This window comes from Canis lupus, chromosome 10 (assembly GCF_048164855.1).
Source record: "Canis lupus baileyi chromosome 10, mCanLup2.hap1, whole genome shotgun sequence".
Classification (NCBI taxonomy): domain Eukaryota; kingdom Metazoa; phylum Chordata; class Mammalia; order Carnivora; family Canidae; genus Canis; species Canis lupus.
Window position 1 is genome coordinate 7,024,860 of NC_132847.1, and position 15,898 is coordinate 7,040,757.

Here is a 15,898-nt window from a genome sequence, read left to right on the forward strand (position 1 = left end):
AATCTAGGGCTTGAAAGATATCAGGCAATTTTAAAGAAAAGCAGCAAGGACAAGAGACATTAGACAAGGCCAGTAGGGTAATGAAGGGCAAGGCCAGTTACTGAGAGAGAAAATTGCTTCATTTTCGGTGATAATGCTTCTGTGAGCCTTACAGGCCCCTTCTCAGGCTTTGTTAGTATGACTGTATATGTACACACAGCATCCGAATGCTACTCACAGTGTAGAAGGAAAGAGCCTTGGAACATTCCACAGAAGGGCAGAGGGCTTGGGTCTATTATTTTGCAAGGGGGAGGCTGAGAACAATGGTAGCAGAAGGGGGTTAGATTGCAAGGTGAGGATTGGTGCTTTGACAGAATATGAGGGACGCACAGGATTAAATAAAGACGAAAGACACAGCGAGGAAAAGAAAGAAAAAGGCAAGCAAACATACTCTGGAAATGCAGGGCTGTTTGGAGGCTGTGGTGGGAAAAAAGTAGGGTCAGCCCAGTGGTGTCCTGCCAATCTGCAGGGCAGAGCTGTGGGCTCCTTGGCTCACTGGCCTTTTATTCTGCAGCCAAAATAAAAAAGGCATGGGGCACTTGACTCCTCCTCAGCTAGCTGGTGAGCGGGACACATTTTCTGCTTAGTGGGGAAATGTGTGATATTTTAGAAACAATTCCAGAGTATATTTAGCTCCTAAAGCCGGGGCACACAAATGTCACATTCCCATGAGACAATCGACCCAGTGAAAAGAGCACCCGCCAGAGGCCCTTGCAAAACCCACGAAACTCTCACATCCCGGGAGATGCTGTACGCACGGATGTGACATCATTAAGGCACCCACATCAGGAAATGAAAAGAAGCGAGGAGATCACAGATCGGGCTAAGTTAGGGGACATTGTAATGAGTCAGAAAAGAAACAAGACTTTTCCAACAGAATAACGCCATCACCAAGTCATACCACACAGCGCTTAGCAAAACAGAACAGAAGTTGAAAATAAATCATGAACAGTAAACAGAAAAACAATTCAAAGCAAAATGGAAATTAAAATCATAAAAATCATGGTAACAGGAACATCAAGCTACATTTTTTTTTTTTTTGAAAAATTTTCGGCATAACAACCCATTGTCATTGCCCCATCAAATACACGATCAATCGCCAAAAACCAAACTCGAATTTGACAGGGCAAGGCAAGGAGTTAATAGCACAAGAACAGTGATCATGTTAAACACCCATGCAATCACCTCTGCCACCATTGTTTGACAATTTGTAGACTGCTTCCAGCTTTGTCAATATTCATAATAAGACCCAAGAGGATGAACGATGCTGAATTTTCAAATGATCTGTCAAAGTGTTAATTGGACTCTTTGATAACCTCCATCCCTTGGGGGAGTTAACGGTTGGAAAAGATTCATGCCACCCGTCTCCGTGAAGTGAAGAGAAAATGATTGTAACCAACAGCTAGAGATTTGGTTGACATAGCTAATGCTTTACTGGAAAAGCTGTTTGGTTTTTCAGAAGGTTACAGTGGGCAAACACAGAGGGATTTTACGGAGCCATCTCTTCTTGAGAACTCGGCCAAGACAACCCATCTGAGGTCTGGAGCCACACATAACAAATAATGGCACATGCGGGGCAGGGCTTGTGGCCTGCCCTGAGAGTTCTGTCCCAACACCGATGAGCCTGGTGCTTTCTCGGAATGGAAAGAATGGGAGTGCCTCCACCTTCAGGAGGCTGCGGAGACAAAAGCCACTCTTCTTAAGATTCAGGGTGGGGAATATGAATGAGAAGTCACGAGGGAATATCAAATTGATTTCTGAGGGGACGTGCTCAAGGACAAGTTGAAAGGGCGACACTTCGCATTGTGGCTTGGCGCACAGAGCAGCAGAGCGTACGGCGCTCTCCGGAGGGGAGTCACCAAAAAAGGGTGAAAATCTGGCCCATGCGTCTGCCTGGCAAACATTCTCTCAAAGTAAAGATGGAAATATGTATATAGAAAACCCTGAGTGGGGGGTGAGGGGTGTGGGGGCCACGACCAGAGACTGGCCCCCAAGGGTCACTGTGGCTGGTCTGCCCTCGAGACTCACACCCCTGCTTGGATGAAACCCTTGAAAACATATAGAAGTAAACAATTCTGAATGAGGGGAAACAGCTCTCAACATAACTGGGCTTTTCAGTCTCTGATTTACAAGACTGTTTTCTGGACAAGTAAAGGCCTCTTCGGTCGCAGCTGCAACTAAAGTAGGATGTGTTACCAGAAGCAGCTACTGGCGAGAAAAGAGAGGACATTTCCTGTCTCTAGTTGAGCAAAGAAAGCAGGGGAGAATTTAGGACAGTTCACAGTAGAGTCCCTTTCATTGAGCGCAGCTTCCTTTCCGTTTTAAATGCATAGCAATTCTGCTTGATTAAATAACATATTTTTTGTTTTAGCTGTTGTCCTCAAAGGGCAGTTACAGTACATCGCAGGACCACGGCTCTATTCAAATTCAGCACCATGCGTGAGTGAGGGACGCCACCAGCCAGAAAAGACTCTGCCCTGCGATTGCTCCATTCACTCATTAAACGGGCCTTCCCATGGGTTACGTGTGCATGCCAAGCGCACTGCGTTCCATCCCGCTGCGGAATGGGAAGAGAGGACCCAGATTCACAGAGTGAGCTCAGACGAGTGGAGGGATCTGCTTTGGGCCAAGCCGCACCTCTTTTGGATGGAGGAGGCTCAGAGATGTGTTATTTGTTTTGTGTGGTTTCTCCTTGATCGGGGAATAATTTTGGATCCAGCCTCGCACAGAGGATTGGATGGCAGTCTTTTCTGAGAAGCTTTCAATCAGGGTGTGTTGGAGGATCCTTAAACACTGCTACGATTCAGCTGGAAGCAGTTACACAGTCCTCCTCACTTTCCCCTCCCTCTCCCCCCAGAGGAAGAGGCATTTCCAAGGCCTTACCCTTCTTGTCTTGGTGATTACGGGAAGACACCGCCCCCAAAGAGTCTGTGCTGTCAGGTGAATCGAGCAGATCCTTCCAGTCCAGCATTCCTGCCCTAGACTCATACCCCTCTTGAGCCGCCGCATCTGACGTGGTGGTGCTGGGCAAAAGGGAACTGGAGTGCCCTGTTTTCATCACAAATACAGTTAGGGAAAACATCGCTGGAGACCCCCACATTCCCTTTGCTCGGAGGCCAGGAGGTGGACACCCAAGCTGGCTGTAAGACTGAAAGGAGACTGCTCTAGAAATAACAAGCTTGGGTACTGAGGCTCAGCAGAAGACTCCCTGCGCCTGCAGGTAGAGGATGAAGGGCCAGATCGTATCTCTGCTGCTTGCTGGGTGAGCCTGGGAGATTCACTTAATCTCTCTGGGACTTGTATTTCCTTGTGCACAACATGGGGGGTGATGTCACTTACCTCCCCGTGTGGAGAGGATAGAGTGACATAATGGTGAAAAGTACTCAGCAGTGTCTGACACACAGCTCATGCTCAAGAAATAGTAGTGTCCCTTCTTTGGCATTCCCCTAGCACCACTAAAGGCAAGATGTGTCCATTCTGGAGGACACCCTTTGTGACTGATGGGGCTGGTTTATGGTAGTGGATGAGCTTCTTGCCTGTAGCAACAGCTCAGCTGTCCTGAGCCCTTCTCCTGGAGCCTTTCTCATGGATGGGGTGTCTAGTTTTCAGCTTCAACTCAACTTCACAGGTTGACCATTTCTAGAAGAAGTGACTGCTTTCTAAAGGGAGCTACTCACAGCACCGCTTCCCTGGAATGACAGCCTCAACTGCCCCTTGTTGCCATGGCTGTGCCTTCTGCAAAGTCAGTTTCATGATTTCGTGACTCATTCTTGGGAGAGTTTGTTCTTGAGGCCACGCAGTCTGATGTGATTCAGGTTAGAAAGGGATAGCTTTTTGAGACCCAGAGGGGCCTACAGCCTACCACAAGAAAAGAATGGCCAGGCTGGGAGTTACAGTAGAAACTCCGAATACTTCCTGAGAACACATTCCCGAGCTTTCCTTTCATCATTCCAGAGGGTTAAGTACAGGTCACACCAGGTGCTTTGAGGCAAACTGTCACAGTGAGTTAAAGAAGCCCCACTACCTGTTTTCTCTGGTAGAAATAAAATTTAACTTCTCCCTGATTTCCAAGTAGAATCTTTGGCCTATTAAACCCTCTTACCTATAGCCACCTCTTGGACAATGTTTGAAAAGACATCAAGGCAACTACTGTGAATATGTGATCAGCGCCTCTGGTAGAAAGTAGGACAGATTCACAAATGGCTCAAACCTTGGGCTGTGATCACCATGTATGTGATAAATAAAATACTGGTGACCAGAAAGATTATGATGAACAATGCACTGCAATCTTCTTTATCACAGTTACTATAAGAAGTTGGGTTTCCAGGAGACTTCAGTACTGCCCATAACAGATAACATATGTAAAGAAGACAATGAGAAAAAGCAAACGAGCCAAGTGGCTCACTTAAATTATAATGATTTCTGTGGAAGCATCACTCATAAATGCCACCACAGAACTTTGGTAACATTTAAGAAACCTCTTTCTATGTAGAGTTTGTTTGGCCTCCTCTCAGCTTCAAACATTGGCTTTGTTGCACATAGTTGGGTTTATATCCAATTGTTAAGAACATGTTCATTTAAAACTAAAGAACGTTTGCATTCTAGACTTTCTGTTCTTTCATTTCTGGGTTTCACAGCTCATCTTAGAATACTGATAAGAGAACAGGAGTAGGAAAACTAAGCGGGACTTGGAAATGCAGAATTTTTTGACTTCTTTTTTGCTTATATCGAGGTCTAAATCATAGCCCCTGTTTTCTACTCCTGAAGTCTACACTGCTCTTAGGCAATATATGGTCAGCCTAACAGAGAATTCAGCACCCAGCATAAGCAAACTATTAGAAATTGTTTTGTAGGGAGTTAGAAAGGGGAGAATGAAAAAACAAAACAAAACTCTTTTCTCCAAGTAGCAAGAATTTCTTTTACCTGAATTGATATGCATTTTGAGTACTTTCAATTTAACTGTGTTCAAGGGGCAATTTTATGGTAATGCCCTAAGTATGGCTTAGGGAGAACATTTCTTAATACGATAATCTAGGGGAAATATATGCCTAAGGGGCACATTCTCCGTCAAAAGATTTCCTGGACCATATGCTGCAAATACATGGAAAACTCATTGGTAATGGAAAGCTATGGCTATGAGAGGAAATTAATGTGGACCAGATGGTAGTTAGGTAGGAAAATGCTTTACACAAATGTGAGAAATCAGCTCCTTCCTATTGCTGAAGTGTTAGTCTAATACCCACCACATCCCCTTTTTCTATATGTAAATCTAGAGAAACCATGCATCTGATGTACTCAAAATTAAAGAAAAAATTGAGCAGCATGAGGTTTGTATTCTTTTAAACTTATGCTTGAGGATAGGCAACACGTGTCACTGGTGAATCAGACAGAGAAAGCAATACTTGATTCTCAAAAATTTTAGAACTGCTTTGTAAGAGCACCATAAAGTAGTAGTCCTTAGTTTGAATTCAAAGAGGTATATTATATTACTATTTCTCCAACCTTAAAATATGTTACAAGGAAATCATTTCTCTTCTTCAAATCACTTCTAACCAAAGCAATGATGCAAAAATAGGCATTTATTTGTGGATATGGTATTATAGGTCAGTAGATTCAGAGCCTAGGATTTTGTCTGTTAATGACTTATGAAAGGTCATGTTTTAATCACTGGAGCTTATGATGTATTCTTTTTTTTTATTTTTTTAAGTAATCAATCTTTCCATCCAATGTCGGGCTGGAACTCATGACCCTGATATTGAGAGTCGTACAATGTACTGACTGAGCCAGCCAGGTGCCTCTGATGTACTATTCTTATAATATGCAAAGAAATAGATTTTAGAAGTTAACTTTAATATGCATCATATCGTTTCTCTATATCTACAAGTCTGTGATTCCAGAGGTTAGAGACCCTTCAACCCACTATTACCTATTAACAGTGATTGTAGCCAATTAGACATAAAACAAGAAACACTAAATCAATACGAGACAGAGAGAGGGAGGGAGAGAGGAAACAGGGTCCAATTCACTAAAAAGGGGTTCTTGGGATGTAACTACTACTTTCACCAAGAAGAGAGAGTGTATGGTTTATTTTAATGATTCCTTTTTCTGAGTTAGGCAGTTCAAGTTTTAAGGCTTTCTCTATGAGCTTGCACTCAGCCACTGAACATTTTAGGAGGACATGCAAAGGACACAGCTAGGAACAGTGGGTGCGTTTTGGACTTTGTGGTTGGCTTCCTAGTCTATATCCATGCTCAATCTGGTCTTTCCTTTGATGGTAGAAATACAATGTGCGTAGTCCAAATCCCCGTATCCTAGTAGGCACTCAACACATATCTGCTGAGTGAAATAAGTCTATTCTAGGTTTTTTAACTCCAAAATAAGCATCTCTTGGACTAGTTTGTGAAAAGAAAGTCTCCTATGTTTTTGTAAGTAGTGTCTGGACCATTTCTTATTTTGGTGATCAATCATCTAAGCACCTCATACTGGACAGACTTAGCCTAAAACGGACAGGATCATTAGTTGAAAAGACAATTTTCACTCCTCTTCAGTTTCATCCCAGAAGCCACTGATCAAGAGCTGAAGGCAAACAGGCATTATCCCTTAAAATGTTAATATGGAGGAATGAATAATTTCCTTTCCCTTTGTAAAGGAAATAGGAGAGATCCACAGATTGGAAGGTGATTTGTGTTCATAAAAAGCATCCCATCGTTTAATTATTCTTTCCATATGAGAAATTACCTGGGAGTTAAAATTGGTCTTAGTCCAGTTGATGAATGCTGGGGAGGTTCAATTAGATTTAAGATCTGAATTCCTCAGTCTCTGGTAAAGATTATTCAATTATAGGAAATGATTGCAAAGTATGATAGTGGAGGAGAGCAGATGCTAAGTGGATTCTCCTTCTGAAGGGTGAGCTAAGCTAGATGACATCTGCCTTGCGTCATCGATGAGACTAAAAGTGGATGAATTCCGGGGGCCCATCTGCTCTACATCGCCGCCCTTCACCAGGGGCACAGTCAGGAGAAGCCAGAAGTTGTTTCCTACATCCGCCCAGCTCACTCAGGCCCGCATAGTCTTTGGGACTTCCAAAGAGGCTTTTTATTTCTACAAATTAGACACAGGGAGCAAGCGTTTCCGTAGAGCTAGTAAACACATTTATTTGCAGCCACCTTGAACTACTTCTTTGAATCCTAAACTTGCCTTGCTTACTTTTCTTTCCTTTTTTTCTCTTCCTTTCTCTACATTTAAAGACTGTCCTGGAATTGTCACTGTTACATATTTTTATAACACAAAAGCTATAAAATATTTGTGCATCAGTGAAACTCTTAGTCCTCATTCCAAAACAAAACTTAAATCTGCCATCACACGTGTTTTTCATATTTAAAAAATAACACATGAATAGTTTACCCTATAAACATTTAGGGAAACTCTGAGAAACAGCAATGGAACACTTGAAATCAACTACATTTCAACTTTTCTTATCAAGGGCTCAGAATATTCTGTTTATGGACTTTATGGCTTTGTTTAATGTAGTGCCTGTATTTCAGGGCAGGAACAATGGGATAAATCCTGTTTGCACATCATCTCCACTGCGTCACACTTCCTTGTATACATTCTGAAGAACTCTCACTGCAAATATGTCTAAATATTCATACTCTTTGTGAACTTAAATTTCGATGGCTAATTTTCATGTGATGTTGGAAGGGTTTGCCTCAAGAGAACTGGTATCTGCATGCTGTATAGATTTTTTTTCCCCTGCAGAGGGCATTGCCCTGAAAGTCAGCGTTTTAGGGAATGGTACTGTATCAGTTAAGAGCTATGGTCTACTACTTCTAAGCACTATTCTTTTATCTTGGATATACTTATGTCCAAGAGCGATTTCTTCTCTCTCAAGAACTCATTAAATATATTCACTAAATTCCCTAAGGTTGGCGAATTTCATGTTATGTGGATTAAAAATGTAGGAACCAGCCTCATATGTCAATTATTTCTCACAGGCAGTAATTTTTGAAGCATCATGAAACTGATAAATAATTTTAGTGAATTGGTACCCTGAAGTAACAAGGAATCTGGTCCATGATGTTTAGGGATGAAAACTATAAACTACCACAGGATGAGTGGCTTGAAATTACCAAAAAAAAAAAAAAAAAAAGAAAAAAAGAAAAAAAAATCCGCAAACTGACCATATACTGTGTTGTAAGACATTTCATGATCTGGAAGAGGAGTTGAAATGTCTATAAAAAAAATAATGAGGATAAAAAAATTAATTAAAAAAGAAACCTAAGGTTTGAAAATACTCAAGAGGATTAGTGAAACAGGGTTTCCCACATAGATTTCCATCGATTTTAAATTATGAGTAATTTCTTCCTTACCATTCAGAGCCACGAAGGAATCTGGAAGACAAAAGGGAGGAGAAGGTTACTTAATGTTGAACACTCTGCTTAGTGTGACTTACATAATAAGTAGGAATGAGCTAATACAGAATTATGCTAACATATGATCCCTGGTACTAAGTAAGTGCTTTTTAATTTCTGCTTGTAACACAAGATGCTTTATATTGGGTCCGATTTCACACCCTCCTATCTCTTCCCTGAGTGAAGTTTCCTCACAGTCACTGTTTTTGTCGCCAAGATTCAGAGAAAAGGCAAGAGGTAGTAGAAGGGATGGGAACTGCAATTATATGTGACTCTGGGAATTTAGGCTTTACTCTCTAGAGGGATGTATATATGGGTAAAATAAGTGACACCTGGACCACACTTACAAAACACTTTTCTTTACATTCTCTTTTACTTCATCCTCTCAACCATCCTGTGGGGAACGGTCCGGTATCACAGTGTTCTGAACTCAGCAGAAGTTTTAGTTAGGAAATTAAAAACCAAAATAAAAACAATCACACACAAATTTAGGCAACACACACACACATACACATGTGTGTGTGTATGTGTGTGTACAGTGAGTCTGGGTCAGATCACTGGTTCATTCAGCTTGCTCCTCAGTCTCTTGACACAGACTCTTGCCTATTTCCTCATTTTCCCTTAAAATCCTGTGCAAAAGTCACTGTGCACCAACTCTCTAAATCCTCTGAATGCTTTTATGTGAATAGGTATGTCTAACAGAAATAGGTCATGCTCCAGTGAGAGCACAGAGAGCAGAAAAGCCACTAGGAAAGGCAACAGAGGGTCAGTTGTACCCTCCTGCCCTAAGCCAGGCCCTTAGTGCTTCACCAGGGGTGGAGTTCAAGGTTAGGTAACACATGAAAGCACTAAGACTTGACCCCTGAGATTGAAGAGTAATTCACTGGCTTGGGGCCTGTGTTAGATATGGAGGCTTTCCTATGTTCCTTTGCCCAAAAACACATGTAGTGTGATGCCACTGGTGTCGTGGACATGTGATAGAGACGGGAACAACCATTTTCACATTTTTCATGTGTTTAGTTACTCGGTCCCAATTGACCCCCCTATTTTCTACAGATGCCCAGGCTTCCAAATCATTAAAATAGGAAGAATATTATTCATTGAAGTCAGCTAATTAAGTTTGCACACACAAACCAGAACTTGTTTCTCTGAAAATGGAGCCATAAGGCACCAACATGATTAACATGATTTAAGATCCACTGATCAAACATCAAACTGTTTCACTGCACACAAGGAACACAGGTCTTTTGGTGATGACACCATCTCCTCTGTGGATTTCTTAACTCATACATTAGGTGTTTGAAGCCCTAATAAGCTTTTGCCAATATGTAATATTTGCAAACAAAAAAAGAAAGCGAAGAATTACGAGATGAGGCTACCTGTTGCCCTCTTTATCTGATTATATTTGATCTCCAAAAAAAGGTAAGGTAGGAAATTGAATGGTACCTTAGAGTTTGAAATTTCAGTACTCATGGCAAAGATTGAGAGTTTAATCCATGATTTTCTTTTTTTTTTAAGATAGATAAATATATTTATTTATTTATTTATTTATTCATTCATTCATTCATGAGAGACACAGAGCGTATGCGAGAGAGGCAGAGACACAGGCAGAGGGAGAAGCAGGCTCCATGCAGGGAGCCTGACGTGGGACTCGATCCTGGGTCTCCAGGATCAGGCCCTGGGCTGAAGGCGGCACTAAACCGCTGAGCCACCCAGGCTTCCCGAATCCATGATTTTCATTATGGAATTAGATATCAGAGTAATGCTGTTCCAGTCCCTTAGGAGCTATTTTTTGCGTGCCTTTTTGAGTCTAAGCTTCCTGGAATTCATCATATGTAATGCTTAAAACACTTCAAACTACATATTTTCCAAAAGAATGGCATTATTCTCTAAATTGGCATTAATAAACATTTTAAGGAGAATATCCATGTTAATCAGATCATAGGACAACTGGACAAATGTCTGACCAGGATCTTTTATACGAAGTTAGAACTAAAATGTTACCATTTAATAACTTTTGAAATGAACTCCGAAGCAAGCATAATAGGTTAATTTCTATAAAAAGGGTTATTTTGAGTCATCTTGTACTTAGTGGGTTCTTCCTGAAATCTTTTTCTACGGCAAATGGTAATAGACATAAATCTAATTAAAAATAATTACTTTTATTAGTCGATATGTTCAAGAAGAACAAAACACTCCCATTCAATTAAAAAGCTAGAGTACAGCAATCAATCTTCTTATTATTTGGCTAAAAATTATGGTGTAATAACACATTTTTTTAAAACAACAAAACCAGTTTTTTAATGGAAATGCTGATCTAACGTACTGCTCTGCTATAATTAATATCCTCTAAGAGTGAATTGGTTCCATGGCATTGTAACAAGGAAATAGGTGCCAGCATTTATAGCAACAGCACTGATGACACTGGCTTTCAAACACAGTTTTCTTTATTTGATATTTAGAAGATGATTTCTGTTACTTCTGCCTGTCTTAATGCCAGCTGCACCTAGTTCCACATGTGAGGTAATGTTTCTAGGCCATCCGATAAAAAGATCCTTGCACAAAGATGAGCATGGATACAAAGCTTTACTTACTGTGACAGTCTCCCAGGCCATCTGTATTGCCACGTTCTATGTCCTGTTCAAATGTCAATCTTAAAAAAAAAAAAGGCAGGGGGAAGAAACAAATTCAATAACACAAGTCATTACTCCAGAATGAGTCTGAAGTTTAACTAAAGAAATGAACACAGTTTGATAAACTAAATGGCAGGTGCAAGAAAAAGTAGATAACAGCTGGAAAATTTCTCTCGTAAGTTTAGAGAAATGAGTCTTATGTGCCTCTCCGAAGAGAAGCCATGGTTTAAGCAGTTAATTCCGATATTATTCAGGGAGCTAATTAGTTTGCGGATTATTTATATCTTTCTTTTACGGATTCTTTGAGCATAAGAAATGCTCAAACATTTAAACATTTAAAAAGTTTGGATGTTAGCCTAACTCTTTATAAGTTGATATAGAAGTCTATATTTTTTTTAAAAAAGTCTCTTCCTCTCTACTTTTCCTTTGACTCCCAGAACTGCCTTCCCAGACGTTGATTTGTTTTTTTGCTTAGAAATAACCTGTATAACAAAGTGTTCAAAGGAACAAATGGCTGGTGGGCATGTAGCATGCTCGAGGGGCTCGGACGTGATGGTGCATTGTGCTGAGACCACCTGAGACTCTGTGGCCCTGTGACTGCCACACTGCCCTCCTGCTCTACATGCTAACTTTTCTTTCAAGTCTACTTAGTTACCATTGGGCTGTACAGGCTGTTTAACAAGACCAATCTTAATATACCTACGTTGATTTTTAAAATAAACGCATTGGAATCATTCAGAGGACTGTCCTTTTTGGGGGGAGCTTCATGCTGTTTCTCACAGGATCATTAAAACTTTATTTTGCAATTGCCTTTAGATTTTATTTTATGGACCATTTAGGAAAACTATCTGGAAAGTTACACCTTGATCTAATAATTCACCACGTTTGTTTTCCAGTGTTGTTTCTGTTAAAAATCAAATTTATATAAAAAGGATAAAGGCTTTCAGTGGTAGTAAAAGCCACCCTCCATCAGGCCCAGAAGGCAATTTTCCAAGGAGAGGGCCGCATGTTTGGAGCAATGAAATATATATGTGGATCCTTAAGAAAACAATTTTGGAGTTCACATGTTGACTTAAAAGTCATTTATTTTTTATTTTTTATTTATGCATTACAGAGAAATCACAAGTAGGGGGTACAGAGGGAGAGGGAGAAGCAGATTCCTGGAACCCGATGTGGGGCTCGATCCCAGGGCCCTGAGATCATGACCTGAGCTGAAGGCAGACACTAAACCAACTGAGCTGAACAGGCACCCTGACTTAAAAATGATTTTTAAAAGTCAGTCTTATTACCTTCGGTCACACCTTGACTATAGAAAGGAGACAGGTCATTTCTTAGCTTCCGTCAATGCGGTATGTGATCCTCACTCCTTCGCTTCAAGGGTTCTCATGAAAAGAGGCAAAGCTCTAACACTAGTATGTCAACATTGCTACTTGTAAAGCTGATATAATAATATATAGTGAGTCAACCCTTTGCATTAGTCAGATTTCCAGGTGAGACTTTAGAGTTGTCATGAGCTATGTCTGTGGGAATACTTTTCCCTCAAATTATGCATGTGGTGGTCATCAGATTTGCCCTCCTGCCTGTCTAGCTATTCTATAATAGGAGAGGAGGCTCAGAGAGATGCCAAGACAATTCTTTGCCCTCTTGGATCTGGGGATGTTGAAGGAATGGCTCGGAACTGTGCTGCCATATGGCACCTTCCTTGAGTTGCCGTAGCTTGTCAAGGACGTGCGCTGGATTTCCTATCCACTGAAGTAAAAACGAAAAGGAACCTTTTAACTAATGTCATCTCAGCATTTAAAAGCTGAGGTAACAATTTTTAGCACCAAAATCATGGGCATGATAGACTGATCTGATCAGCTATGATCTGCTGGAGAACTGCCATGAATTGATTGACTCCCTAATGAGTAATAGGGTCAACTGTTCTTCAGTGCAGGAGAATGGTTTATTGGATGCATACACCACACTTGCAGTACAAATGCAGTGCTTAACAAATACTCTGTGATCTCTCCTCAGCCCTACATGGTCAATTAGAGAAGCCAGTTTTGCTATGGCCAGACAAACCACAGCACTAATCTAATTGGTACCCTACTGCCCCCTTTTCTCGGCTGTTCTTACACTGTAGTGATCAAGGCGTGCACCTTCTTGTCCCTCTCTCCAGGGAATACTTAGAAGCCCACTGTGTTTCTTTGCTCTGTGTTTTTAATCAGTCTGGGGATGGATGATTAATCAATTGGAAATCTGCCACATGCGATGTCGGGGTGTTCTATGAAATGGGAAAAGGAAGGAGAATGGCTGGCAGCTCCATTGATGAGGTTTGTGCACAGAAGGCTCGGTGGCAGTGGTGTATGAGAGCACAGTTAAATACGTCTAGGATGCATAGCAGCCAAAGGCCACTTTACACTTACACACCTCAGGCTCCTTACCTGCTGCTGGGTGACAGATGGGCACAGGAACCTGCTTCCTTTACCCACCCACAGTATGGGTCTCTGGAGGCGATACAGGTTCTGCAGGAAGAACATGACAGTGAGCTACCCAGGACTCCTTTCTAAGCAGTGGGGACTTCCTAATGTTCAGTGAGGCCAAATACATACTTTTTACACTTCCCGTGTCGTTCACACCGGCCAAGGGGAAGCTTTATCACGCAGGTGGAGAATGCAACATACAGAGAGCTGCTTGCTTTGTCCAGTTGCATGCCCATAATCCTCTTGTCCTCTACTCCATCATAGCTGCACCTAATTTATAAGGCAGGGTAATAGCATTCATAGTCTCTCTAGAGTCTGTTCTCACTTTCCTGCCACCTCCTCCCACCCTGCCTTCCAGCCCACGAGGTGATAGCTTTTTTAAAAATATTTTATTTATTTATTCATAAGAGACACATAGAGAAAGGCAGAGACATAGGCAATGGGAGAGCAGGTTCCCGGTGGGGAGCCTGATGTGGGACTCAATCCCCTGACTCTGGGATCATAACCTGAGCCTAAGGCAGATGCGCAACCCCTGAGCCACCCAGGCATCCCCCATGAGAGGATAGCTTAATCTCATCTCACTAAAGATGAGACATCCTCTAAGGTGTCCTCCACTCCCCCACATGTGTGTATCTATATAAGCACACACATTATTGTCGAGCAGAACATAATGCCTTTTATATATTAAAATTTTTTTACAAATAATGTTAAAAGTCACCTAAAAATGCCTGAAACTGAAGTCTGCTGTCATCAGATTTTCTCTGAATGAAAAGGATCATAACAACAAATAATTACTAAGAAACAGCCAAATATTCTACGTACTTTTCTGGATTATAAACGCTCATCTCCTCCAGGAAAAGGCTGTCATTTAGGAAACCACTGTTTCCTATCCTGGCCAAGAACTTCAAGATGATTCCCTTCTCTGATCCCAGGAAAACCACAGTGTGATTCTGATATGGCCCAGCAGCAGTGTCCACCGCAATTTTGGTCAGGCGGTATCTAAAATGACAGGATCACAGTTTTTATCTCTTTGTTGGTCTGTCATTAAAGGGTCCCCTTTTCCACTTCAAACATTGTGACATAGCTCTCTAGTAATAACTTCAAGAAAAATATATGCATATAGATAATGTTCTCAAGCTGTTCTGGTCCTTCATTTCCACATGCAGAGCATTAGTATGGCTCCAAGGGGAGGAAAGGAGGTATGTATTTGTGGAGGCCAAGTCACATAACAAATAGACAGCCATAACCATCTGAAACCACTCAGCAATGATCTCTTCCATGAGCAGCAAGGAAAGGCTGAGGTCTCCCAGGAAGAGGAGAAGAAACACTAACTGAACTCATTTAATATTTCACTTAACATTGAAAAGAAAAGCAGCAGCTACCAGTTTTCTGTACTCTTCCTCTGAGGCGCAAAGCCTCGTCAAAAAAATGTCAGATTGGAAAGCTTTCCAAGTGAATATAGAGGGGCTGAGAGTACTGAAGGATGGGAAGGTGGAGTGCTGATAGCCTCTTGATAAATAGGAGGATGTGCAAGCCAAACGAGGTCCATTTAGAGCCATAGACGAAGGGCAGCAGTCTTGTCACATGCCTACGATAAGTTCTATTGGGCATCATCTTTCTCGGGTATCTCTCAGCTGTTCACCACTCCACGAATGCCTTGTCTGTGCCAAGCACCTTGGCAGAAACCAGAAAACATGGACCATCCTACAAGTTATATACCACAGTTTCCATCTTATGGGTAAGAGCCATTATAGTACTTTAAGATCTTCCAATAAAGTCACCGCTTAAAAATGGTGGTAAAGTTGAATAACATTTTGTTTGATGATTACTGCAATAGGAGGGTACTTGGGAAATCCCGTTGAATTGTTTGGAAATAAGCTCTAAATAAATACAAGAAGGAGTAGTTAGTGCTATCACAAATTTCTAATCAATTATCCCTTCTCTTCTGGCCATCCCAGCAGATTACAAATGGTACAGTATGAATCCTTCACACTAGCATACTTATGCAAATGTTGCATTCATCCCTGGTTTGTTTGACAACCAACAACCCAGGGGTGTGCTTGGATGGAATCTGGAGCATGTTTCTGCAACCATATCCAACCAAACAGGTATCCAAATCCATCGATTGGTTCTCCTTCACTGCTTTTCTATAGAAGACTCTAAACCGGAAGGAGATTATCTTCGTTACCTCTAATTATTGGCATGTGTCCAATTAGCCTGAAAATATCAGAACTCTTCTCACTGGGAATGTGGTTATGGGGGTTTTGTGGCAGGCACCCAACTGGCCAGCATTTCATAGCTGACTCAATGCCCAGGATAACAGAAGATGTTTGTGACATTTTAAATCACA

The 15,898-nt window shown here is 41.4% G+C and overlaps 1 protein-coding gene across 5 annotated transcripts in view; it reads right to left on the reverse strand.

Moving 5' to 3' along the window:
* Positions 1-15,898, reverse strand: part of SEMA6A (semaphorin 6A) — a 126,955-nt gene that overhangs the window by 19,868 nt on the left and 91,189 nt on the right. For 3 of the 5 annotated variants that reach the window (XM_072840617.1, XM_072840618.1, XM_072840619.1), the window contains 7 exons: positions 14,371-14,547; positions 13,678-13,818; positions 13,510-13,590; positions 11,045-11,103; positions 8,409-8,429; positions 8,220-8,270; positions 2,923-3,087 (listed from right to left, as the gene is read on the reverse strand). In XM_072840617.1, the coding sequence (XP_072696718.1) occupies positions 2,923-3,087; positions 8,220-8,270; positions 8,409-8,429; positions 11,045-11,103; positions 13,510-13,590; positions 13,678-13,818; positions 14,371-14,547 (695 nt within the window). The remainder of the gene's footprint in view (positions 1-2,922; positions 3,088-8,219; positions 8,271-8,408; positions 8,430-11,044; positions 11,104-13,509; positions 13,591-13,677; positions 13,819-14,370; positions 14,548-15,898) is intronic. The other 2 variants (XM_072840620.1, XM_072840621.1) reach the window with 2 other exon arrangements.